Here is a 27,039-nt window from a genome sequence, read left to right on the forward strand (position 1 = left end):
CCGTGCGTCTCTTTTTGAGGGGCAGCGTGTCGCTGGGGACCTTCCTGGCCTTGGCAAAGTGCTGACGCTTCTTGTGCTGGGATGCGTACCCGCTGTCCCCCAGGGCATCCTTGGCCTCCTTCTGGCTGGTCTTCCTGTCGTCCTCCTCCGTTTCACTGTGGCTCTCGTGGCTCTGGAAGCTGCCCTCGCTGCCCTCCTGGCTCCCCTTGGTGGCAAACTCGTAGTGGTCGTCGGCCGAGGAGGAGGAGGAGGAGACGGAGTCGCTGGTGGGCGAGGTGCTTCAGGCGTTTGAGGACTTGGCACTGCTATAGTTGTGATCCTCCTTGGGGTCTCCGCTGACCACGGGGGAGCCGCACGAGGGCTCACTCTCAGTCCGCATCAGGCAGCTGGTGATGCCATTCCTGCAGGGCGAGGACATGGGGAGGGATGAGACAGAGAGGGGACACAGATTAGACCTCTGATGGAGATCCAGGTGCCCAAATGCATGCAAACACCAGTTAGCAATTAAAAAACCTGGGGCAATGGGCGGATCTGCTTGAAGACTAAGGCCTCATCCTTGCCACCTGGGCCTCTCCTGCTTATCTCCCATCAATGGCTGAGCTGTTAAAGTCATGGTTCAGCAGGGACTACAGCGGAAGCTCTGGCCCTTACATTAAACCACAAAAATCAAATTGCACTTAGTTCCTTGTAGCCCCCAGCTCCATGAAGTCAGGTACCATGCCTGGGCATTTCAGAGGAAAAAAAAAGACATTTTCTCCCAAAGATAGTGTATGAGGAGACTTTATCAGAAGGCTAAATACAGTGTTCAGCAAAGAGACACCTGCCGCGTGGGGACTGCTATTCACTCCATCCTTCATTTAATCTACCAACATTCACTGTGTGCCTGACAGAAATGCATGACCTTAGGGAGGGGCCCAGGGAGGTCACATACAGACACTATCACGAAGATACGGCAGTCAGACAAAGAAGCATGTCAAGTTTCTAAGAGAGCACTGCCATTTCCTGGAGTGGCCACCCCCAAGTGCCCTGCTGAGCCCACCCAGATGACTGCGTTCAACTCTATAAAGCAGACCTGAGCACCTTAGTTGTCGAGTCACCAGAGGGGAGGTCTGGAAAGCTCGGTGATTTAAAGTCCCCAACTGAGAAATAGTCGAATCAGGGCTGAAACCAACGTCTGACCGCCAAGCTCCAGAGAGTCAGGCCACCTGCCAACACCCCCCTGCAGGCTCCCCATGGAAAGGCTCCCTGCCATGGCTTTCCTTCAGGACCCTGGAGCCCTCCCTATCATGCCTATTCTGTGTGTCTGAGCAGTGTGCTGACCTCCCTCTGCCTACTTCCCGGGTAGCTGGGCTGCCCACAGGAGTAAACCCTGCAGTGCCTGGCCAGGACTGGCAGCTGTAATGTTTACTCCTGGTCAGGCCACATGCGCCAAGTGTCTGGGTGGCAGCTGTCTTTCTTATGTGCCTGGCACACGCTAGATGTTCAGCACAGGTGGAAATCAGAAGGACGAATGCTTGCAGGAAAGGTTACTGATAGTTGGAGGGAGAAAGGACAGGGTGCCAGGGGACTTTCTGAGGAAGAAGTGGCATCTGACCTTGGATGTGAGGGCCAAGGATTTGCGCAGGGATGAGACATGTCCTGGTGCCCCAGGCTGGCCCCTTTTCCTGCTAGCTCCTCCTTCCTGCTAGCTCCTCCACCTCCTGAGACCCTTCTAAGAGACCCAAGGAACTCGCCACATTCTTCCTGCCTGGACTGTACCCACTCTGACTTTTCCTTCAGGAGGGCATTCCCACCATCACCAAGAACTGTACAGCGGCCTGTTCAATGCCTGTGCTTATCAGCTCCACAAGACACCGCCCAGTCACAGCATGTCCCACCTGGCATACACCCAGCAATATGACCAGGGAATGAAGGAGCTAGATGGCACTTTGTGGTACAGAGTACAGGAAGTGGCTCTGGGTCCTCCCACCAACACTGACCAGACCCAGCCTGAGGATGTGGCACTGGTTGAAAGGCTGTACTGGTCCAAAGGCTGGGACCACCAGGGAGATACCGTAGAGAGCCCCTGTCCTCCTCCTCCCTCCCTGTGGGCCTTGGGGCTCAGAGAGCTTTCACACATAGAAAGTGAAAGGGGAGGAGGAAAGAGCCTCTAATGCAGACGCAGATGGTACAGAGGGGGAGGGGGGGAGGCCGGGAATCTCCTGCCATCCAGTTTCCAAGTCCTGTCCTACTAAATTGGGGCTGATGGTGAGAATCCCCATCATAATGCCCATCAACAAAATGTATAATGGCCATTGTCAAAATGTAACCTTTCTTAGGGCCCTCAAGATCATCGTGGTCAACAATTACACAAATGGGTGCATTTGTACAAGGAGCCCTAGTAGGTTCCAGAAGAGTCTCAGCTTGAGCCCTACACTATGATCCCGGATTGCCCCAAATCCTCGTAGGCCAAGCTAGACAGACGTGTGTTTCTGAATCAGTGTTGTGTGTTAGTGACCAAGAGGGCTGGCTGTCTAATGCCTTAGGCCTCCGCTTCCTCATGCCCTCACAGGGCTCTGTGAGGATTGAATAAGTCCCAGTCACAGAGGAAGGATCTCAGAGGTACTTGATGTGCTCACCTGGGAAAGACTCATTTTCTCTTTCTCCCCTGGGTAAGCGGTTTATAGGAATCCAGCACAGAGTAAAGAAGCACTAACCAGAGGAATTCCTCCAGGGTGTGCCTGAGGACACAGTCCCTGGGCTTTGGGAACTAACTGGCCTCCTTGATATCCATTTTCTGCAGATTTCCTGTTTCCTGGCTACTTCTTGGGTACATACAAATGGCTGAGATAGGATTACTCCGAGGTGTTTACCAAACGTAAAACTTTGAATGAATAGAATTTATCATACAGCCAGTCCTAACAGTTACTAAAGTAAATGAAAATGGAAGTCTCATGTCATGGCTCTCCTGATCTTCACTGTTTAAGGTAACTACTGTGAAATATAAAAGCAATCCGTCCACTGAACTAGACCAAACCAATTCCTACTGAATCCAGCTACATTTGGATGAGTGAACAGGGCTGTCTGGCTTTTAACAAATCAATTCGGTTCTGAATTCTTCTCACTGTAACCACTTGGCACTTGGGACTCACTTCACTACCACCGTTCAGGGGAAGGCAGGACCCCTCTCTGAACACATGGGAAGAAGAAGAAGAAACCCCTGAGACCGACAAGGTAGGAGAAGCCTCCACCAAGTGACTTCCTTGTGTGTCTAGGCGAAGCGCAGGTGGTGTTCACTGTGATTTTCTTTCCTCTTTTCCATAGGTTTGAAATTTTTTTAAATAAGAAGTTTGGGGTGGTGGGTGGAGAAATACTATAACCAAAGCGAAACGGTGCCAAAATTCTACCCTACCCCAAGAGGAAAGACTTTGAGTCGGAGAACCCTTCTCTTTCTTAAACAAAGCAGCATCAGAGAGGCGAAAAAGACCCGCTTGACCCAAATGGACACGTTCTTCAGAAGGACATCTCATGGATGAAAGAATAGAAATTTGTTCCTGGGCCCCTGATTCTGTAGATGGTGGGGTCTCTGGCCACTTAGAATCAGGCTGCTTGCTGACAGTGACTCCACAAAATACCTTGGAACATAGAAACTCCCAGGACCCTGAGACTGGCCCACAGTGGCCTCCCTGGTTCTCAAGGACAATCCAAGCAGGAACCTGAAATATCTCCCTGCAACCCCAAAGAAGGACGTCTACAGTGGTGGAGATGGGAAACTAAAATAACCATTGACAACACGTCCAGATGCAAATAGGCGCAGACATAATTTCAGGGAGGGAGAATTAAAACAGAAATGTATCCCTTTCTCGTTGGATGAAATTAGCTTTCCCTGAGATTTTAGCATGGGCTCAGAATCCATAAATTACACACACAACTCAGTGGGAAGTGACAAGCTCCTTCAATTATTGATGACTTGGCTCGAAGTGATTCATGATGGTGCAAGCCAGCTGCACAGAGCTGGTGTCAAATGCTCCCCGCTGCAGGGGTTGTCATTACAGGACACCGAATGCTTAAAAGAAACCAGCCATCCTGAACACATGGGAAGGTGAGTCTCTAACCTCCTCGAAAAACCATTCATTAAAATGAATGTGGGATGCCTGTAATTTTTTCAGGGTTAGTAAAATTTACATTCATGATACTCAAATGATCATACATTAGCATAAATGAAAGCCACCTGATTTTACTAGACCTCTATGAGTGTAAAGCACACAGTTCAACAAAACCACGTGCTGTTAAATGGAAAACCTGGAACTCATTCTCTCGTCTACCAGATGAGAAAAACCAAACAGCAAAGAGAGCTCCCACTTGTTCCAGCCAAGAGGGAGCAATGTTTGCAAACGGCAAGTTAAGGTAGAAGTTGATGCTTAGTCATGGCCCTCCTCTCCTGCTGTCCCCCCCCTTTTTTCCTATAGGTTTATTATTTGTTCTATTACAGTTAAGCAGCATGTGGAGACTCTGCCCTTTACTGGTTGGTGTGCTTGGGCTCTGTCTGGAACTGGTGGCTTAACAGGTTATCATTCAGGGTAACTCTCCTCTCAAGCACTGACTTGAAGGCACTGATCCTGAGTCAGATGGGAAAACCAGACAGAATTAATAGGAATATAGTGCTTCTTGCCCAACCCAACAATAAGTAGAAAGCCCTGGGCAAGAGATGACCAGGGAGGGGCCTTCTGCTCCCACACAGGTGGCAGAAGACACATTTGGAACCCATGCTCCTGACGGCAACACAAAGGATTCTCAATAAAGTACAGCAACGTACTGTAAAGTCACAAGGAAATGAGGGGAATCTGACACCCACGTAGACTTACCCAGTGAGCCTCAGACACACAAATGAAAACTGAACAACATAACCTGAAATGTGGGCAGCTGGCCACTAAGGAAGCCGGGGTTTCCCTGGAGCACATGCCCACCCGGGCCTGGATTGAGAGCCCAGACTTATGCACAATAAAGGGCAGGGAGCGGCAGGAAGGCTGATTTTGTTAGGTTCATGGTTACTGTAGACCCTCCAATGGAGTTAAAGTGGCCTTGTGTCCACCAGTCTCCCAGGCCTGGTTTTAAAAGCAAACCCTCTGGAAGAACACACTTGAACCCCAAGTCACAGAGAATTCCCACAGATAAGAAGGCACAGAACAGAGGTTCATAATAGTTTTAAAAAATCATAAACACAAAGGAAATAAGCTACTGCAAGCCAGAGACAATTGAAAAAAGCAACTATAAAATCTAAGACTACTAATGTGGAAACATTATAGATGGAGAACATAAAGTTAGGATGTTTCAAGAAACACAAGAGAGAACTGAAAAATCCTGGAAAGGAAGAATACACTGTATTCCAATTAAGCAGATTTTGGAAAGTACCAAATAGAGCTTCTACACATGAGATGTAAAACCCCTGAAATTAAAAAACTCAATTCAGCTGGGCATGGTGGCACACCCCTGTAATCCCAGTGGCTGGGGAGGCTGAGACAGGAGGATCACAAGTTCAAAGCCAGCCTCCGCAAAAGCGAGGTGCTAAGCAACTCAGTGAGACCCTGTCTCTAAATAAAATACAATAGGGCTGGGGATGTGGCTCCATGGTTGGGTGTCCCTGAGTTCAATCCCCAGTACCCAAAACAAAACAAAACAAAACAAAACCCTCAATTCAGTTAGAGAAAAAAATGAGTGAATTGTTGATGTACCTTAAGATGTCACTCAAAATGCAGCAGAGGGGGACAAAGAGATGGGGACTGTGAAAGAAAGGCGGGGTGACAGAGAACAGCCCAAGAGGATCCCATGTAAACCTGGGTGGAGTCCCAGAGTGGATGGAAAGAGGGGCAGATCAATACTTGAATAGAAAGTGGCTGGGGATTTCTGGTTTTGATGAAAGGTACCCATTTTAAGATTCCCAAAACCAACAAATCTCACGCAGGATAAATACAACAAAACCCGGACCTATGCACGCCACTGTGAAACTTCAGAATTTTATACCCAGTCCCACGCTCTTCTAAAAAGGAGTGCAAAACACCATTTATTTTCAACCCCAAATTCAAGGCTTTCACTACAGACCCTCAGTATAAGAACATTTTTTTCTTTCTTTCTTTCTTTCTTTTTTTTTTTTTTTTTTTGAGATGGGGTCTCATTATCTTGCCTAGGCTGATCTTGAACTCATGTGCTCAAGATCCTCCTGCCTCAGCCTCCCCTGCAGCTGGGACTACAGCCATGTGTCACCACACCCGGCTGACAACTTCTCAAGGATGTATTTCAGGGACAAGGAATGATCTAAAAGGGAAGGCCTGAGATGTAAGAAGAAATGATTAGCAAAGAAAATGCAAGCAAGTATTGACTGAATGCAATGATCATAATGACTAAGTGGCTTTAAAAAACAAACAAAAGCAAAATAGAACCAAGGTATTGGACAAATGCAGTGTATCATTTGGGGTGTGGAGCAGATGGAGGTTAAAGCATTCCAGAGGCCCTGTATTGATCAGGAGGTTAACGATATCGATCAACTTTAGACATTTTAAAATATTCATGTTAAAAGTTCTAGGATCAAGGCTGAAAGACGACAAACAGGATGCATGACTTTCAGACCGTTAAAGGGGGGAAACAGTGGAAGGAGGAGTAGGTGAACTTCAATCAATTCAAACTAGTGCTGGAGAGGGGGGAAAATACCTGGGAAAACAGGGACAAACAAAAATGCAAAATGACAAAGACGAATCCAACTCTGTCAATAAAAATGGGTTAAAATCTTCAGCTAAAAGCTATATATCATTAGCATGGATTTTTTTTTTAAAGCCATACATTGTTTATAAGAGACAAGCGTAAAATAAAAAGACAAAGAAAGGTTAAAAGGATGAAAAAAGTTGTATCACGCTGGTGTAGTGCTATTAAAAAGAAATGACAGATTTTAAAGGCAAAAATTATTACTACCGATGAGGCGTCATTAAACATTCATTGAGGCTCAATTCGCCAGGAAGGTAAAACAGTTTAAAACAAGCAGACTTCCCATAAAAGTGCTTCAAAACACAGACTCTTAAAATGGAAAGAGCCACAAGGAGAAACAGCCAAATCCACTCTGTAATGGGAGATTTTAATAAATCACTCTCAGCATTCAACCGACGGTGCCCTTTCTCTCTCACACACAACACAGCCGAGGTTACCAAGGAGATCTGACCTGACAGACGTACACAGAATATGTGCCAATCATGAAAAAGGCATATTCCTTGGCAGCACACATGGAATATTTTTCAAAAAGCTGATTTATACTCGACCCCATAGTAGATCATTTAGACGAGGCATAGATTATCTCACCAAGTTACTGCCTGTGACAATTTTCTGCCCACAGTGCACTGAGGTTAATGGTCAATGTTGAAGAGGTAACAAGACCAAAGCAAAACAAAACAAACAAAACAAAACAAAAAGGCAACAGCATTTCCTCTTTGGTTTAGAAATTAAAACAAAAAAAACAAAAATCAAAAACAAAAACAAACAAACTTCTAAAAAATACCCATGGGTCAAAGAAGAAATCAAAGCTGGGGGGGGCGGTGGGGAGATAAAAAGGGTATAAATGAGAACTCAAATAGGACACAGTTAATAAAAGATATAAACTAACTTTTATATCTATATGTGAAAACCTACATGAAATGGAAATTCCTAGAGTTCACTAAAATTAATTCAAAAGGAAATAAACACAATTTATCCTATAAACATTACATAAGTTGAAGCTCCACCAAATATCCAGGAAGATATCATTCCAGCTGTATACGAACTCTTTCAGAAAGTCTAAGAGTGAATATTCTCAACCCATATGGGGCTAATGAAATCTTTTTAAAAAAATATTTAGATTTTTTTTTAGTTATTGATGGACTTTAATTAATTTATTTATATGTGGTGCTGAGAATTGAACCCAGTGCCTCGCACATGCTAGGCAAGTGCTCTATCACCGAGCCCCAGCCTCAGCCCACTGGAATCTTGATACTGACATAGACAAGCACAGAACTAGAGAAACATGCTACATGAACAAATATGTAAGATTCATATATATTCTAATTCTAGCAACATGTAAAACATATAACGTTTTGCAAACAAGTATCTTCACAAATGCAAGTCTTATTCAGAACTGGTAAATTCATAATGCAATTTACCACAGCCAACAAAAGTGAAAGAAAAATTTTATAGTTCTTTTAAATGATACAAACTTTTTTTTTTTTTTTGGTGTGGGGTACCAGGGTTTAACCACTGAGCCACATCCCTAGCCCCTTTTTTATATTTCATTTAGAGACAGTGTCTTGCTGATGCAGACATTTTTTATGAAATTTGATAATTGTTCATAATGAAATATTATGAATAAGTAAAGCCTTTACTTATTTTTTTGAAATATTTATTTTTTAGTTGTAGTTGGACACAATACGTTTATTTTATTTATTTATTTTTATGTGGTGCTGAGGATCGAACCCAGGGCTTTGCTACCGCTGAGCCACAACCTCAGCCCCAAAGCCTTTACTTATTATGATAAAATATATTTCCTAAAAATACAATAACAAATACCCTATCAATTATGGGTCAATAATGTGGCTCCTTTGAAAATAAGGAACATTAAAAAAGATAATGCTAAGTCAAGTTAGCCAATCCCCCAAAACCAAGGACTGAATGTTTTCTCTGATATAAGGAGGCTGACTCTATAGTGGGATAGGGAGAGGGAGCATGGGAGGAATAGATTAATTCTAGATAGGGCAGAGGAGTGGGAGGGGAAGGGAGGGGGCATGGGGTTGGAAATGATGGTGGAACGTGATGGTTATTATTGTCCAAAGTACATCTATGAAGACACGAATTGGTGTAAATATAGTTTGTATACGACCAGAGATAGGAAAAATTGTGCTCTATATGTGTCATAAGAATTATAATGCATTCCGCTGTCATATATAAATAACAAAATAAAATAAGGAACACAGAAAAAATGTTGATTATTATTACTTCTATTCAGAGGTCCTGAATTGTGCCACCAGACAGGGGAAATAAAAGACTTAAAAAGAAAAGATGTCATATGTGTATATAAGATTAACAACAACATGAAAAAAAAAAGAACCTAGATATGCAGAATAAATCTAACTGAATATTAGGGAAAAAAAAGTTATAAAACCGTAACAGGAGACACCAGGATTTAGACAGAGGGTGAGGTAACAGCATCCAGGAACTGATCCGCTAGGGGAGTCAACCCTGCAGTCTGATCTACAGGATCAATACGATCCTAGTTAAAAATTACAAGAGGAGCTATTGTCTCTCTTTTTGCCCCTCCCCCATTTTCTTGTTCTATTGATCAAGCTGATTCCAAAATTTACATACAGGTACCAAGAGCCAAGAATGGCCAAGACACTTGAAAAGAAAACTGAGCTGAGAGAACCGTGCTACCAACCCTGAGAGACGGGGACAGTGTGGAACTGCCCTAGAATGTGACAAGGACCAGACAGGACCGAGAGCCCCTGTGAATCCACGCTCACAGAGAACCCTGCCACATGTCACTGATGGCACTTCCCATGGGTGGGAACAGGAGGCGCTACCTAATAAATGATGCTGGGATACCAGATACCCACCTGGAAAAGACGCAAGTGTCCCTGACGTCACAACGCCAGGGGGGTTCCAGATGTAAGTAGTAATCCACAGGAACAACCCTAAGATTATTTCCTATCACATAAGAAGTAATAATTTCAGATTTAAATGCTACAGGAAAAAAAAAAAACCTTAAATCATTTAGGGAGGGAAAAAAAAACTAGTGGAAATAAGATGACCAGAGTAAGAAAGAGATTTTTATTTTTAAAGTAAGACATTGGGTTTTATAAAGAAAATGGTTGGTAAGTGTGATTAATAAGCATTAAATGAAGAGCTTCTATTCATCAAAAGACATTATTATAGTGAAAAGACCATCCACGAACAGAAAATTTGCAACACGTATAGTGAACAAAGGACTGATGTCCAGAATATATAAAGGTCTCCTACAAAAGAAAAAAAAGAAATAACAGAAAAATGAGCAAAATGTAGAAATGGAAATCCTTAGAAGACATTCAAACATCCAATTAAGTCTGTGTAAAACAGTGCAACACCTTTAGAGAAGGGAAAACAAAGCCTAATAAAATACCACTGTGCCACAGCACTACCTTGGTTAAAATTATGAAGTATGACAATTCCAAATGAATGTGAAGATGTGCAGAGGTGGGGACTATCACACTCTGCTGCTGGGAGTATAAATGGATACAAGCACTTCAGAAAACAATTTGACATTAGCTTCTGAAGCTGAACATGTAGATACCTTACAAACCAGCAGTTTCACTCCTGAACATCTTAAATATGTCTGGAGACATGTACAAGAATTTTTGTAGTAGCAAGGCTTGGAATATGAAAAACTAATGATCCAAATACTTTTCTTATTTTTGTTAACTGTGGTATACTCACATAATGGAATATTATATAGCAATGTAAAAGATTCACCAAGCGCCATATGCAACTCAACAAATTTAATAATGAGTGTATCATTTTGATGACTTCAAAACTCCAAACTAAACAATATTTCGTCAATGGAAACTAAAAATAATAAAAAAAATGCTTTTAAAAGCATGGGAATAATAAATACAAACCTTGGGGTTGGGGTTACCTTTCAGGGAAGGCAAAGGGGTGTCAATCATGTTTTCCTTTTTAAAAGCTGGACGGTGGCTTGATAAGTCTCTTAGACACTGAGTGAGTCTTACATGTTTAATCTTGTGGGTGAATCAAATATCATATAAATATGTTTAAAAAAGGAAGCAGTCTCCAGAATGGAGATGAAGATTAACCTACTTAGAATGATAGAAAACACAAGGAAAAACATGCAGAGAACTATTTAATAAAAACTGTGTATAAAATTACTGTTTACCAGGTGTCAAATCCTACCAAGGAGAGGGATGTCACTTAGGTCAATCTAATTTGTGAGTTTATAGTCATCCCTACATTCTCCATAAAATCTGGTCTGATTCCACCTGTGCTTCAGTGATCCAATAAAGATGAATTTCAAGACCCCTAGCCCCAGTTCTGCAATCTGGTGGATGCACAGCAGCCAAGGTGAGGGGTCCAGGGGCCAGGTGGCCAGCACCTCCTGGAAAACATCCGGGTTCCAGAGCTCCGAGTGGCTATCGCCAGGGGACCATACTTTTCTCCCACAAGCTGCAAAATGCCTCCTTGAACCACTGAGATAAATGTGATTTCTTTTGTGCAAGAGATCACAGAAGAAAAACAGGTGACCCTAAAACTGCCCTCCATACGGTGTCTTATAGGTACTCAGCCCAGAAGCCCTAGTTTCGAGGACTTTCCGATATAAAGCACCAGGACTTAACCAAAGCCACCAGTCTGTAGTATGAGGAGCCACTCAGATTCCACTCAGTTTGCTGCTCACTGCTAAGATTTCTAGACCAAGAAAACAAAAGGGAAGACTTTTCCCGGGAAGGGGGCCCAGGGGGAAACTAGGTCCCTGCTCCGTTTCCCTTGTCCCTGGAGCCTCGCCCTTCAGCATGCTCTCCTCTCCTACCCAGGCGTACTCTGAGTTCCATAATCACCTTCGAGTGCTGTGATCCCAGAAGACCAAGGCAAATAGGGGCCTTGTCTTTAAAAACAAAACAAAATACAACACAATACAGGAAATGATCAGTGTCTTAATTTCCCCCTAAAGTTCCACAATCAGATTATAACCCTAGGTATCAGGTATTGAACTCAGGGGCAGTTGACCACTGAGCCACATCCCCAGCCCTATTTTGTATTTTAGAGACAGGGTCTCACTGGGTTGCTTAGTGCCTAGCTTTTGCTGAGGCTGGCTTTGAACTCTCGATCCTCTTGCCTCAGCCTCCCGATCCGCTGGGATTATAGGCGTGCGCCATTGCGTCTGGCTCACAACCCTATCTTATCCTGTTGTGAACATCTTCTCAAGGTGGATAGACAAGCAAGGCAAGCCAAAAGAGCAGCAGATCTGAGGCAGAGAGATGGGTTTTCTTGATGACTCCATTTTAATGTAACGTTAAAAATGGATGCTTTTGCTTTGTAATAGGACCCCGAATGGCCAGCTTGCTTCACGTTCCACGGGAAGTTCAGTTTTCATCTGAGTTGCAAATAAAATCAAGCAGCCTTGTATGGTGATTAAATGGAACTTTCTTACCATTTTATGAATGTTGCAGCCTAGATTTATAGGACAGACCTTCTTCAAAGCCATGAGGCTCTCCTAAGGTCTCAGAATAACGACCCAGCAATGTGGCCCAGGGCCAGGGGAGTTGCTACACCCCCAGGAAACTAGGGATGTAAGAAATCTGGCCTCCTTTTCCCAAAAAGGCCAGAGTCTGTTCTTCGTTTGTTCAACTCAACAGTCTCTGCAGGGAATTTCGCTGGGACAGCAGCACAAGACACTGGCATAAAACTCTAAGACGCGTGAGCAGTTATTTTAAGGCTGATGTCTCTTGAGCACTCTATGCCCAGACAAATTTAAAAATAAGCAGGTTTCCAATGTCTAAGGATGGGCCAATCTCTGAGGTTATTGAGCAAAGAGTCAACACGCTAAAGTCAATTACACTATTGACAGATACTCTTAGGAGGAGATTTCACATCATAAAAGGAACCCAGCAAATACAAGCTGTGTAATGATCAGCTAATAAAAGTAACACTTCATCTATGTCAATAACAGTTTCAGAGTTAAGACAAACAAACATGGCCTTTGCCACTCAGCTGGGGGGGGGGGGGGAATTCCCTGAAAGACAAATATTTTCACTTAAGGAGAAGTGCTCAGCCTCACAGGAAAACCTATCACACAAAGGAGAAGAGGAAATTGGTCTTTAGTGGGTGCTAATGCCCTCCCTGGGCCCCAGCTGTTGGCCTGGGGCAGCAGTCCCTGTAAACACTGGGACCCCGCAGGCTGGAATCCCTAGGTACACAATGCCATGGGCCAGGCAGACATTGGTCTGTGTTGTTCCTTCACATTCCTCTCAACCTCAGATTTGACTGACATGTGGCCAAATTCAAAAATTTAAAAATTACAATGGGCGTGAAAAAGCAAAACATGATTTCCCGGCCAATCACCTGTCAGTGGGATTTACAAAAAAAATTTGCTGGTTCTGCAAAAGTACACATGGCTGGGTTTATGTTCATTTTCCTGAAAGCATCTCAGTACCTATTTTTTGCCTTATAAAAAGAGGGCCGAGATACCTCAAGCAAGTGTCTCTAACCTTATAAAACTTTCTACCCTCTCCCCATAATTTCCCTTAAAACTAAGGGTCAGGGATGGAACTGACTTAGACAATGCACCGCTCATGACTTATGGCTTTCTTTACTAGTTATCTCTATTTACGGAAATGAAAACTTGTTTTCTTTTCTTTTTTTTTTTCTTTTTTTTTTGCAAACTGTGGTTGCATATTTTACCAAAATGAGTTTGCTCAAAACTCCTATGATGCTCAGGAAGGTCACCCTTTTAATTAGATTATGAATGCTTCCAGGACTGACATTAAGCAAACTGTGCCAATACAAGGCTACTGTCATCAGCCTCAAACTCACCCTTCTACAGTGATTCAAAGTCTTGGGTTGGGGCTGGGGCAGGGGTTGGGATGGGGCTGGGCCTGGTGCTGGGCTGTGCAAGCCACACTTTGCTTGACCATCAGCTTCCGCCAACAGGGGGAACCCTGGAGACTGCAGAGGTGATAGAGGAGAAGGGACAGACTCTAGTCTCTGTTTCCTGCTCCTGTCTTCCCAGCAGCGTCTCTGCACCTCAACAGCAGCAGTCCTTTCTGTAGTAGGCCGGGGAATCCAGTGCACGGTTTTCCCAATGTTTGCAGAACCCTATTCCCTCTGAAGTGCGGGCACCAGTGTGTACCCACTCCTCAGAGGCTGGGAGCCCAGACCTCATGTCCTAGACACCATCCTCTGGGCAGGAGCCCAAGCGTCAGCTCCATGGGGCCACCATTTCCAGCTTCTCCCAAATGTTCCCTCGGGCCTGATGCGGAGCCTGCTCCCCCCCTCTGCCCCCCTGCCCCGTGAGACTTTGGGTTCGCTTTTTATATCCTTTTGGTTACCAGGTTAATAACTTTCTGTTTAGGTAATGGTTCTTTTATCTTAGAGGCTCTCTGTGCAAACACCTGGTGTGATTGTTGTCTCCTAGCTGAACTCAGCTGACACACAGGTCCAGTCCTAGAAGCTATTTTCTGGGCTTTCTCTGGAAGGAACTTAACTGCAGTGCTCACAGATGGGAGAGCGGCAGCTTTTCGTCTTCTTCCCTGGAACTGGGACTGAACCTAGGGCCTTGAGTACTATCATGCATTCTACCACTGAGCTATATTCTACCACTGAGCTATATTCCTCGGTCCTTTTTATGTTGAAATGGAGTCTTGCCAAGTTGCTCAGGCTGGCCCTGAACTTGCGATCCTCTTGCCTGGGCTTCCCTGGTAGCTGGGCTTACAGGTGTGAACACCACACCTGGTTGAGATACAGCTCTTTGAACAGAAACAAGACATCATTGTTTGGCTGCAGAGTTTATTCCCAAGAGAACATGACAAGGGGGAAAACCATCAGTATTTAAAAAAATACTTCTAGAGAGGACTAATCAGTAAAATTTGCAATAATATATACCATGAGGTTAATAATTAAAATCAGGAGACAGGGTCAGCTGAAGGCTACCCTGGTGTCTGCTGGGCTCCGCTGTGTCTTCTAGAAGGAATGGCTGACTCACAGCGAAAGCTATTCTTGAAGGCACTCAAAGGTGAAGACCATATATGAGAACCTGCTAATGGAAATACATTGTTGCTTCACGAAAAGAATAGCCTACAGTCTCAAAGTCTTCTCAGCCAAAATGGTAAACTAGGAGGTGAGATGGGAAAGATTTTAAGAATGGAAAGTGAAACAAGTGGCTTTCACAGTGTAAGGCAAGGCCATTTTGGCTTTCCTGGAAGATGATCATCACTTCAGAGCTCAAGACGCAATAATGATCTAAGGGGAACCAGGAAGGACTGCAGAGAAGCATAAGAAGAAGCGCCACAGCATGTAATTTTAGAAGGCACCTCCCTGTCAGGTTAGTCGGAATGACATATGCTTTTTATGATCTATCACTATTCTAATTCCTACCAAAATCTGGCAATATCAGGTCCCAGATAACCAGAGTCGGCCCTAAAGATTAAGCAACATCCCTCCTGGTAAAAGCAAGCTAGTTGGCTGCAAAAGTTCAAAAACACAGTTTATGGAGAATCTCCACCTGGTTGACCTGTGCAAGCCAAATTTTACCATGCTTCTCCCTCAGGCCCAGTTAAACAGATTCTGGGACAGTTTCCTTAGGGACATGCAACACCATGAGAGTAAAATGGCCTCAGGTGCAAGCCTGATCCCTAAATCAAACAAAAGGAAAGGGCTGCTGCTGGGAGGGGTCGCTCTCAGACAGACAGGCCTTCTAGAGGGGTTGTCTGCACCAGCAATGAGCAACTGGCCATCAGTCAACTGAGCGAGACCTATTCCCCATCCCCAGCAAGCAAATCACTGAGAACAGAAGGCACACACCAAAAAATTACTAATAGACAGGGTCACACACCAAATGGTCACAATCCAAGCATGGGGTCGATGGGAAAAGCAAAATTTGTCCCAAGCTGGGTGGCCACTTTCAGAAAAGTGTCACCAAGGAGTCACATGGAGGCTGGGGGAAATCTGTACAGAAATTCTGGGCAAATTCCACATACATTCGATGAGCACATTTGGTTCCGAAAGAAGGGAAGACCGGGGGATGTCAAGGTGAAGTGGGAATCTTCAGGTGCTTCTGCAGACAGCTGGTCTGAGGAACAGGCAGGATAAACAGGAAGAGGCCACCACACTGCTGCACAAGAGGGTCTAAGCTAGCGGTGGATCTTCATCAGGACTGTCAGTGGGGATGAAGAGGACACAGGAATGGAATCTCCCAAGGAGACTGGCTTGGCATGTGGTTTGGCAACTGACCTGATTCTTGGAAACAGGGAGATGAGGCCACTTGCTATTTATAGACCACTTACCAAAGCGCATTTCACATGTGACTTTTGCATTTGAGTTTCACAGCAACCCCTGCCGAGAGGTGGCAGGGGGGGGGGTGAGGGAACTGAGTCTCCGTAGAGTCAGACACCAGCCCAGAGCCAGACAGGGAAGCCAGGGGGCTAGGTCCAGAGGTAGCTCCATCAGCCTGGAATCTAATGAATACCCAACCCCGTGTAACCTGTCTGCATTGCCTCATCTGCACGGAAACCAGGATCACCTGACGGCCCAAGAAGGAGAGCCTGTCATTTGGACAGGGGCTTTGGACGTGACCTTGACTTTGTTGAACATTCCAACTAGGTTTGTCTTCAGTCTCTAGAGGCTGGTCCTCTGCATCCTCTGTGGGGGCCCCATGGGGTGATGCCCTCCCCCCTCCACAGGCCGGCCCTGGCCGGTGAGCTCCTCCCTTACCTCATGGCTGCCGTCATTCCAATGGGAGTGATTGGCAATGGCCGGACGCCAGGAAACAGCCCTCGGCTCAGAACCTGCGCTCCATTTTGTATCACTCCTGGAGAAACTGGAAAATCAAAAGGAGAAAGACAACATGTGAATCCTGCTGTGAAGATATTGTTTTAAGTCAGAAATTCTGGATATGAGGGAGGGAGGGAGGGAGGGAGGGAGGGAGGGAGGGAGAGAGAGAGAGAGAGAGAGAGAGAGAGAGAGAGAGAGAGAGAGAGAAACATATACTGGAAGAACAAGACCGCAAGCTACAAAGCTAACTTGGTGGGTAACTAAGTCAGACCAACAGCTTACAAATAAATTATTGCTGCCTAGGTTAAAAAAAAAAGTGAGTTTTTAAAAAGTGGGCTTCAAACATCATTTTCTTGCACTTGTTAAATGTAAGCACTTATCTCTGGTCAGACCCTAAGGTCATCTCAAAAAACACTGACACAGCAGGACAGGAGGTGACCGGACAAAGGCATTTCCTCATGCTTCTCTGGTCACGGCCAGGAGTTGGGACCACCTTCCTATGTGTCCTTCATCAACAAGGCAAAGGTACAGCCCGGAATAACAGCAGAGGACCTCCCAAGCACCTGCAGCCCAGCCCACCCTCACAACGACCTTGTCATTAGAGGAAAGACCCCTCCTAAGAGTGGATGGGAGGGAAGGGTCACACACAGATTGCTGTGGAGGACCCCACTTCCTCCTTCCCCAAAGATTCCCTGAGTCTCCTGAGAGTTCCCTCAGCACCCGCCTTCTTTTAAATCCCCTGTCCCTGGAGCAACCCTAACCCTAACTGTGAAGCCAATTCACCAGCGACCTTCAGACCCAGTCAGTTTTCCACACATATTCAGTGTAGCTTCCCACCAATCTGACTTTGCCTGGGATTACATAACAGGGAACTTCAGGGACAGCTGACCTTTTTTGACCTCCCAAACAGCCATTTCATCTGGCTCATCTTCTGTCTCTTCTGACATCTACTAACAACCTTCTGTCAGTCTGTGGGGCCAAGGGAGAACTGCTACAGCAGAGCACTGCTGGGTTTTCATTTTAGATTTTTTCCCCGCTGGGGATTGGACCCAGGGGCCTTTTGCCACAGAGCTCCATCCCCAATCTTATTCATTTTTTAAATTTTGAGACAGGGTCTGGCTAAGTTGCTTAGGGCCTCACAAAACTGCTGAGGATGGTTTGGAACTTGGGATACTCCTGCCAAGTCTTGCTTGGAGTCCCTGAGATTACAGGTGTGTGCTACTGTGTCTGGCTCTTAGTTCTTCTTGTGTGACTTTGTACAATTCCTTGAATTTGTTTCCTTCTCCAAACAGTGTTCTCCCAAGGCCCCTTCTGCCCCCCGGGGCTCCTGGCACAGTATCATATGCAAGCAAGTGCTTTTACAGACTATTGAAAAGACTAGGAAATTATACATTCAAAAGTGAGAATCAGTCTCCACGTTCAGTTTTTAAAGCCAGCATATTTGTGTACAAATGAATACTTTTTATACAACAGTCACTAATATGGCAGTATGTAAAAATGTGATGTGTAACCGATGTGATTCTGCAATCTGTATTTGGGGTAAAAATGGGAGTTCATAACCCAATTGATTCTAATCTATGAAATATGATTGTCATGAGCTTTGTAATGTTGTGAACATCCAATTAAAAAAAATGACCTCTATGGATGTTTTACTTACATAATGTTTAGTTCTCTAAGAATGTTACCAGAAATATTCCAAAGTTTTAAAGGTCCTTTATGTAAGGTGAATGCTCACTCTTGAATACACGATATCGTATAGACTGCTTATTTCTTGTGCCTTTTGTACTTTTTGTGAATATTTTTTGCCATTTATCTTCCAGGTTTGTGGAAGGTCTTACAGAAGGCAAGATGGAAAACAAAATGGAAATCCTTGCCTAAGTCAGGACTATCAATCAAGTCCACGTAGGCTCCCGAATGTCCCCAGTGTCTTTCCATAACTAACTGTGAGAGCAGGTGGAACCAGACCAGGAACTCACACCATCTCAGTGAGCAGCCTGATTTCAGATGACAGATGAGGTCACCCAGGGCAGGAAGACTTAAAGCACAGAGCTGCTACAACATGGCGTATAGCTAGTTCTATCTGGCTTAGTCGACAAGTTCTCTGTAAGGAAGAAAGTCTAAAATTTATATTATCTGATTTCAAGACTTCCTATGAAATTACGGGAAACGAAACCATGTAGTGTTAAAAGAAGTACAGAATACAGACCAAGAGAACCAAACGGAATCCAGAGATAGACCCTCACATGTGTGCTCAACTGATTTTGGACAAAGGTATGGAAATGACATAGCAGGGGAAAGGAGAGAGTTAGAACAACCGGAACCGGGAGATCCATCTGGAAAAAACTAACCTTGACCCTCATCTCATAACACATATGAAAAGCTAATTGAATGGATCATAGAATTAAACACGAGAACTACAAAACTTCTAGAAGAAAATGTAGGAGGAAAATATCCGTAATTCTCAAAGACAGACTGATACAAAAGGCCGGGAGAACTCCAGGGTTTGTAGATAAGGCCTCCAGTTTACAAAAGATAGGCTTTTTGTTTGCCTGTCTGGGGGACTGTGGGAGGGTTTCAATTATTTTGCTGTATAGTATTCCCTAGAAATGCTCAGATAGCCATGGGTTGTCTAATTCTGCCATATCTGTCACTAGGGATCTTGTGCAGAGAAGCAAATGAACTGGATACAATGAAATCCCAGCGAGGTAGGTTCTAGGGAATTGGGCCTGGAGATACCCAACCCAAACTGAGGGGTATCTGGGAAGACTTTCTGCAGGAAGTGCCATCTACACGGGAATTCCAAGGCACAGAAGCAGTGCATATAAAGGCCTAAAAATGATTTAAAAATGCTCCAGGTACACAAGGAACTAAGTTATTTTGCTACAACATATAATCCTAGAAGGAAAGAGATGCATTTGATTTTTATCCCCTGGGTACTGGGAAAACCACTTAATGGTTTGGAGCAGGAAAGTGGCTGAGAGCCAGACCTTGGTGTCAAGCCAACCTGAGTCTGTGTCCCATCACACTGCCATGGTCCTCTGAGAAAGCCACGTTGACTCCTCAAGTAAGCAGGGAGACAAAAAGTGGTATTTACCTTTCAGGGTATTGGGGAGCTGAACTGAGTTAATAAAAGGCATGTCAGCTACCATGACACCATCATCATTGCTAACACCATCACCATCCTCAGCGGGGTCCTGAGGTCCTGTGCTTTCTGCATTTCGCGGGAGCTGAAAACCCACAAAAGTGGAATGAGATAAAAGCCAGACCAAGGAGCAAGGGTCTAGCTGTCTTCCTGGTAACAGAGGGGCTGGAAGAGCAACAACCATTGATGTGATGCTCCTGTTCCCCTGGTTTGTGTTATGTCACAGTCACCTCTGCCGTGCAAACACTCCAAGCACTTAAAATTGGAAAAGACCAGAAAACCCTGGAACAGGAGGATAGCAAGTCACAGAAAACACATGCTTCTTCATTCTGGCATGGCCAATCAAAGAAGAAAAGCAGCTCTAGGGATGGTGCTCCAGGTGCCCGGTCCTCTGCCCAAATGCCCAGAGGCACCCCGGCAGGCAGGAGTGTGAAGGAAGCCAGTCCCCACCTGGCACCTACTGGAGATCCAGTGTGTTGGATGCTCCCTGTCTCATGGACTCCTTCTGGAGGTGGAAGAGGTATACTGCAATGGCTGAAAGGAGCACAGCCTTTGTTCTAAGACTGCAGGACGGTCAACTCTGTGGCTTTGGGCTCACACTTTAACCTTTGTGCCTCCATTTCCTCACCAGTAAAGCAGACCTAAAACACCTTGTAAGATCGTTCTGAAGCTAGGTCAACTGCTTGGCTGGACGGCCTGTGCATGCTCACAGACATCACTGCCATCATTACTGCCATCTCCATCATTACCGCCATAACCATCATAACCATCGCCATCCTTCCACCTTCCCACATCCCCTCTCCAGCAACCTCTTATTAACCATCTATGAAGGTGTCAGGTCGTCCATGGGGAACTTCTCTCCATCTATTATCTTCTTTGTAGTGAGCTCTAACTATTGATTCACCCATTAATATATCTTCCCAATTAAAGAACTGCACACACTTTCCAGGGAATCTCATGGAAGACGTGCTCCTGAGCTATTTCCTGAGCTCCACAAGACTCTGGCACATGCACTGGCTCATCCTCCAGATTCCGGGGCTTGTTTTCGGATGAGCTGCGATGGCGAGCTGCCTCTGCCAGTCCTGGCGTTTCTCGTCCCCTCCTTGGCAGTTTTCTCCATGTTGAGATGGTGGATGTGTCTGTATTTGCTCATTGACTGCCAGAAGCCAGCTGTGACACTTAACTGTTCCCCACGTCTCTCCTCCTTTCTGTCCCCATCCCCAAGTGTCGAGAACATGGCTTCTGAAAAACACATCACAGCAGTCAAAATGGCTCTGCCTGAGAAATGCACCCTGAGACTCACTGTTCGCTACTTTTCAGATGATGGGACTCAGCAGGAACCTGAGTCCATTCTCAGCCCCTGGTCTATCAGCACCTGCTCTCGCTCTTCCTTTCACTATTTTCCTCAAAGCATATCAAGACACCTCAAGGCCAATGCCTTGCAGCCAAGCCACCCCACCTGATGTACTGAAATGTTGCCAAACTCCAGCTAGGTCAAAGACTTACGAACCACACATTTGAAATCAGCTTCTTGCTGACTGATGTTTCAATATGAATATGCACTGCTTAGAGGAAAGTTAAACAGGTTTAGGGCCCTCAGGTTGCTGTGATAAGGTGCCTAGGACCACCCACTGGCCAACTATATTCTCTGAAGTTACAGAGCGACTCTAAAATGTTCAGACTTTAGCAAGAAAGCAACACTCATACATAAGAACAGCCAAACTGAGCAGTACCGCTCATTACAGATGTAATAATCTAATGTGATAATGCAATCTTGGAAATCTTTTCAAAAAAAAGTCTGAGGCACAGGACAAACTTCCCTGCACATGATGTCACCCCTCAGCACTTCTCTAACTTCCCTCTTGATATGGAACTTCCTTCATTTTTTTACAACTTCTAAAATTAACCTGGGCGCTCCTATGGCTGTCCTTGGAGAGCAGCCCTGGCTAGCTCTGGCAGAGGCCATAAGCTGAGCAGCAGGTGACTCCTATAATCCGTCCTTTTCCCAAAGGCGCCCTTCCTACCCACTGGCTTGGAAGCAGGCTGGGGAGCAGGGAGCTGGTGTGGCAGGACACAGTCTGTTTCCTGGTTGCTTTTTTTGTGCTGCACCCCAGTGCCAGGAGGGGTTACAGAACACCCTCTCTCCCTCCCCCATTATCTAGAGTTCGTCTCTGGGAACATTCCAACCAGGGATTATATAAGCCTTTGAAGATGAGTAATGGTGATCTGGCTTCTCCTACTTAATAACAATTCCTCCACGGGGGGGGGGGGGTTCAAGATGACTCACAGGGTTTGTCACAGGAGAGCTGCAAGCAGGTGCTTAAGGAGATGCAGGAAGCTGGAATCAGTCTACATGGTCACTTTCCGGGGGGCAGGTGGGATAGGTGGGTGGATTTGACTCAAAGCATAATCCAGAGCTCAGAGGATAATGAACCTGACTTCTGCAAGGAGCCTCCCAGGGAGCAAGTGGGACTCTGAGGACTCTCCTTACAGAATGTGTCCCATGCTGTAAACTGGCAAAGTCTGAAAAAACCTAATGTCACACAGGCTGCGGGTGCTGCCAGGGGGACAAACTGTTGGAGCTGAGTTTTTATTATCGACACTCTGCTGCCTTATTGAAAGGGAAGCATCAGATTGCAATGAGGGGTGGTGGGACCCTCTGGGACTTCAGCTCCAACATTCCAGGATGTGGGGGGCTCCCCTGGGCAGTTTGGATCCCTGGGAGAGAAAGAAGCTTGCAGACGGCGGTTCTCACCAGCTTCTTGAGCAGCTCACTCTGTACGATCTACTCAGCCTCAGACCCTGGACGGTGGCCAACCTGCCATCCCTGAGCTAGCTCTGCAGATGCTGAGCAAGGGAAGGAGGAGAGGGAGAGCTCTAAGTGGCTGCCATCTGGTGACCTAACGTGGAGTGGCTACAAAGGGTGATGACAAAGGAAAAACCTTTCAAGGCACCCAGGCTGGCCTCCAACTGCTGGGAGGGAACCGTGGCAGCTACCATGAGGTAGCTCCTACTCAGACAGGGCCTGGGGCAGCTGAGAGGTGAAAATGGGGGCTATAAATAGCACTTCATCAGGAGGCTCTACAGACAGTACTGCCACGCAGCCCAGGGGATCCAGGCAGCCTGTGGGCGGACTAGAAACACAGGGAGCTCTCAGAGCCATGTTCCCTGCTCTGTGGGCAGGGGCAGGAGTCCCGCACTTGGGGAAGGCCTCTATTCCAGGCCACGCATAGGGCCCCACAGAGGGCCCCACAGCTGGCCACTGCCTCTACACATTTTGCCCAGGCTCACTTTTTCTAGGCCTGGTTCAACACTGGCAGGGTGGGGAATGATGGCTTTGTTGTTCTAGCTCTGTCACCCTTCACCTAAAGGAGGCAAAGTACTGCCTCAGGCCTCAAGGCAAGATCCAAAGGAGGCAGCAAAGGAAAGGGGAGCTGGCTAAAAGCTGTGGTCCATTGCTGAAGCCAGTTACTGCTGGCGGTGTCTAGGAGAGGTTGAGGAGGGGCCACCTGGCTGTCTGGATGTCTCTTCACTCCCTTCCTACAGAGCATGAGCTCCCACCTCTAAGAGCTTTACTGTCCATCTGTCCACCCCTCACGCTTGCACTTGGGAATACAAGGGTGAATATAAGGGTGGTGTCCCTAGCTCTCTGAGCAGCTTCTGCAGAGTATCTCTCGCTATGACCTTTGCAGGCATCCTGGTTCTTCCCGTCTAGAGGGCCTTGGGCCTTCCTGAAAGCTGAGGCCATATGGACTCTTCCCACAGTGGAAATAGCCAAGGCTTTCTAAGAAAGCTTTCTAAGAATGTTCCTAAACCTTTCAAACAGGAATGCTAAGCCTTTAAAAATCAAATTCAGCATTCCAACACAGATAGGCCTATGGCTTACAGAGAATCCTGTAGTTGGAGGTTACTTACTGAGGAAAGACTGCCCCTTAGCCAAGACAACACTCAACCCCTCAGTTAACCAGGAGTACCCCTTTCCTTTCCCATCTGTAGTCACGAATCCAGTAACACTGGCCTTTCACAGAAGATGCTGAGCATCTGAGAATGTTCCCTCAATCCCACTGCTTTTTCCAGAATCTCCATTGTACCTCTCACTCCCAGCAAGCAGTTCATTACAAGAGTTTATCTTTAAAGTAGAGTGGTGGGGTGCTGGGGGAAGCGGCCTGAACCTCACACTGATTCTGATGACATCAATGTTTTCCCTAGGATGGGTTATGCAACTTGATGTTAGAAACCATTTCAGCCCGTAACCTGATTACAATCTGGGCTGTCATTTTTCTACGATGCCTCCCGAGAACAGAGGTTTTCAAGTATATATTTCTCTGAAACATAAAGCATCACTCAAAAGCCATGTTTCAGGTGAATGGCTATAGTACGTCAGTCACACATCTGCCTAGACGTGGGGTCTGCTGGTCAGAGGGACAGGAATGCTGGCAGTCAGATTCAGCAAGGGCAGAATGGGAGTTGTGCACCCTTAGGAGCCAAAAAGGGCGACCCCAGGCAGAAGACCAGGTTTCTCTGAGAACGCCTGGCTATGTCTCTTGGGTCTTTAAAAAGGAACAAAGAAGAACCGAGTCCAATTTCTTAAAGCTGTCAGGAAGGCTGGGAGAAGCAGAGAGCGATGAAAGGTGGTTTGAATCCCTGCATCAGTCCATAATGACACCTATTAAGGGTTTAGGGATGGACCATTCCTGAGACAACACTGTTCTCTAAAAGTGGGGCATTCCCATTGCTCAGGAGGCCACAAGGCCTTCAGGACGCAGAAGAACCAGTCACAGGAATGAGACAGGTCCCTATGACAAGCTGGGTAGATCCTAGTGACCAGATCTGTCTGCTAGGTGTGGGATGTGGGCCTAAGTCAGGAGAAAGAAGGGGCAATATCTTCACTTAAGGTCATTTTCATGGAAGGAGACTTCCAGAACTCAGTAGTCTAGCTCCAAAGATATGAATAAACCTTGGGTGGTAGGTAGAAGTGAAGTCCAAGTAAAGAAAAGAGTTATCTCAAACTTGACATTGCTCAGTGGCCAAGAGAAGGTGAAGACAAGAACCCTGCTTGGCTAAATCAAGGAGTATCATGGCCTCATTTTCAAGATTGAACAGGCCAGACTTTTCAAAATGGCAGCCTGACATTAATGAGGTCCTGGAAAGGAATGTCTAAAAATGGGTATTGCTTAGCACCGACATGGGAAGCTGGCTTCAAGGAGCCTCTCCTACCAACTCAGAGCAACAATTCCTACAGGAGAAAGGAAGTTCTCCCCACTGGGATTCATGATGGGGCCTGTTTCTCTCTCCCCATGTTGTAAGCCCTGAAATTCTATCATCAGAACTTCCTCATGTGTGCATTCATCTACACACGCTCGTGGCCACATGTCTGTATGTTTATGCATGTAACCACGCACTGCTGTAGTTTGTAACCTGATGACAAGGGAGGGTCTGCTTCAGCATTAGTTCTTCCTATGGCCTGGGATATAAATGAGAAGGGTAAGTTCAGAAACTATGGTGCTGTAGGCTATAGAAATATCTACTCACAACCTGCTTGTATCTCAGGGGGAGTATTCAAAAGCATCATGGCACTGGCAGCATCAATGTCAGGATCTGGAAAAATCAACCAATAAATAACATTATTTACAACGGGGCCGGTGGTGTGTGTGTGTGTGTGTGTTTTTATCCTTGTAAGTTACCGTTTATGAATGCAACAGAGGAAAGGAGGAGGGGGTGGGGGAGGGGAGGGGGAGGGGGAGGAGGGGGAGGAGGGGGAGGAGGGGGAGGGGGGAGGGGGAGGAGGGGGAGGGGAGGGGGAGGGGGAGGAGGAGGAGGAGAGGAGGAGGAGGAGGAGGAGGAGGAGGAGGAAGAGGAAGAGGAAGAGGAAGAGGAAGAGGAAGAGGAAGAAGAAGAAGAAGAAGAAGAAGAAGAAATCTGGGAACTAGATGAGCTGTCCCAAAGGTGACTTTCTTACCATTTGGATTTGAGAGGAAGAAAACATATTCTAGAAGGAGATTTAAGAAGCATGTTAGTAGCTTTTTCCCACTAACCAGATGAGAACAGTCTCTTCTCATTCTGCTAATGTCACCATTTGCACTGTATGCTCCTGTAAGTTGCTGATCTGTGCTTTCCCTCAGCCTTTACCCTGTGGTGGAGGAGCAGGGGAGTCAGTGACAATGGGAAGTTCAGCCACAGGAATCTTTATGAACTGGGGAAAGCTCACAGCATTGAGAGAAAGCATTAAATACACCTGCATCAACTGAGATACAAACAAGACATTTGTTTTGTGGTCATTTCCACTGTCAGCAGAATGCAAATGACAATTTACGAGGTGTTTGTGTGTGCCGTGGTGGTGGAGGCATTAAAAGAAAGCACTTAAAATATAAAGAAAATGTAAAGTTCTGATGTTGAGGGCTCAGTGCTTGTTTCTACATCTATTATTGCTTTTAATATGGGCCAAAAACAATACCCATTATTTTATTGCTATAATTCTTAATAGGTTTCTGAATCCTTACCGATCCCCCAGTTGACAGATGGCAGGTTATACAGAGACAGAGAAAAATATTATCCTTTTATAACTAAATTCATTTTCCTCTGAGAAACAGCAGTGCTGCTGCTATGGAAATGAAGGTCACCATGGCAACAGTAAACAACCCCCAAGAATGGTCACTGAATAGGCTGAAAATAACATCTGCCCCAGCACAGCCCAGCTGCCCTGGGGCGAAATTCGCAGAAGCTGCCGCCTGTGCCCTGTACAAATAAATGAAGTGTGCAATTGAAGTCGACATCAAAATGCCTGCCCTTGCAGATTACCGCCTCCATGTCCGCTAAACCCGGTGACTAATGATGGGGGAGACGGGGGGCTCGTGCTTGTCAGTTTTTGTACAAATTATATACCAAAAAATTCAATTTACTACTAATGGCTCCATGGCACTTTATTTTGGGTATTATGTGAGAAAATTACTTTTTTTTTTACTGTTTTAAAAAGTACATTTTTCATACTTTATATGTGCAGTTTAATTCCAAGGGAGTAATGTGATGCAGTATAAAGACCCACGAGCGATTAATAATAGGGATGACGCTGGTTTCAGAAGACAATGTCTCAAAAAGAAGTAAAGGAACTTTACTCTGCAGGCCTTTTTTTTTTCTTTTTTTAACTTTGCCTGCAGGAAGCCTGTTAGTTATACTCCATAATGCAGTAAAAGTTCATTTTAATAAGTATATATTGTATGAGAAACAGGTAAATAAACTTATTTGGCAACTCCTTAGGTGAAATTCCTAAAATAGTCATCCCTCCTGACTAAAAGAAATACCCCCCACATGCATACATGTATGTACAGGCACATACACACATACATAGAATGATTAATCGAAAAACTCCAAGTTCTGCT

The 27,039-nt window shown here is 45.5% G+C and overlaps 1 protein-coding gene across 1 annotated transcript; it reads right to left on the minus strand.

The window, feature by feature from the left end:
* On the minus strand, positions 1-25,264 carry LOC308631925 (forkhead box protein N3-like). The gene is made up of 3 exons (XM_081263481.1): positions 25,196-25,264; positions 16,462-16,567; positions 1-401 (listed from the first exon to the last, which is right to left on the minus strand). Exons 1-3 carry the CDS (start codon positions 25,233-25,235, stop codon positions 281-283), a joined length of 267 nt encoding a protein of 88 aa, XP_081119607.1. The 5' UTR covers positions 25,236-25,264; the 3' UTR covers positions 1-280.
* Positions 25,265-27,039: the final 1,775 nt, after the last annotated feature.

Source organism: Spermophilus citellus, assembly GCF_964194105.1.
Source record: "Spermophilus citellus genome assembly, chromosome: 12".
NCBI classification, from domain to species: domain Eukaryota; kingdom Metazoa; phylum Chordata; class Mammalia; order Rodentia; family Sciuridae; genus Spermophilus; species Spermophilus citellus.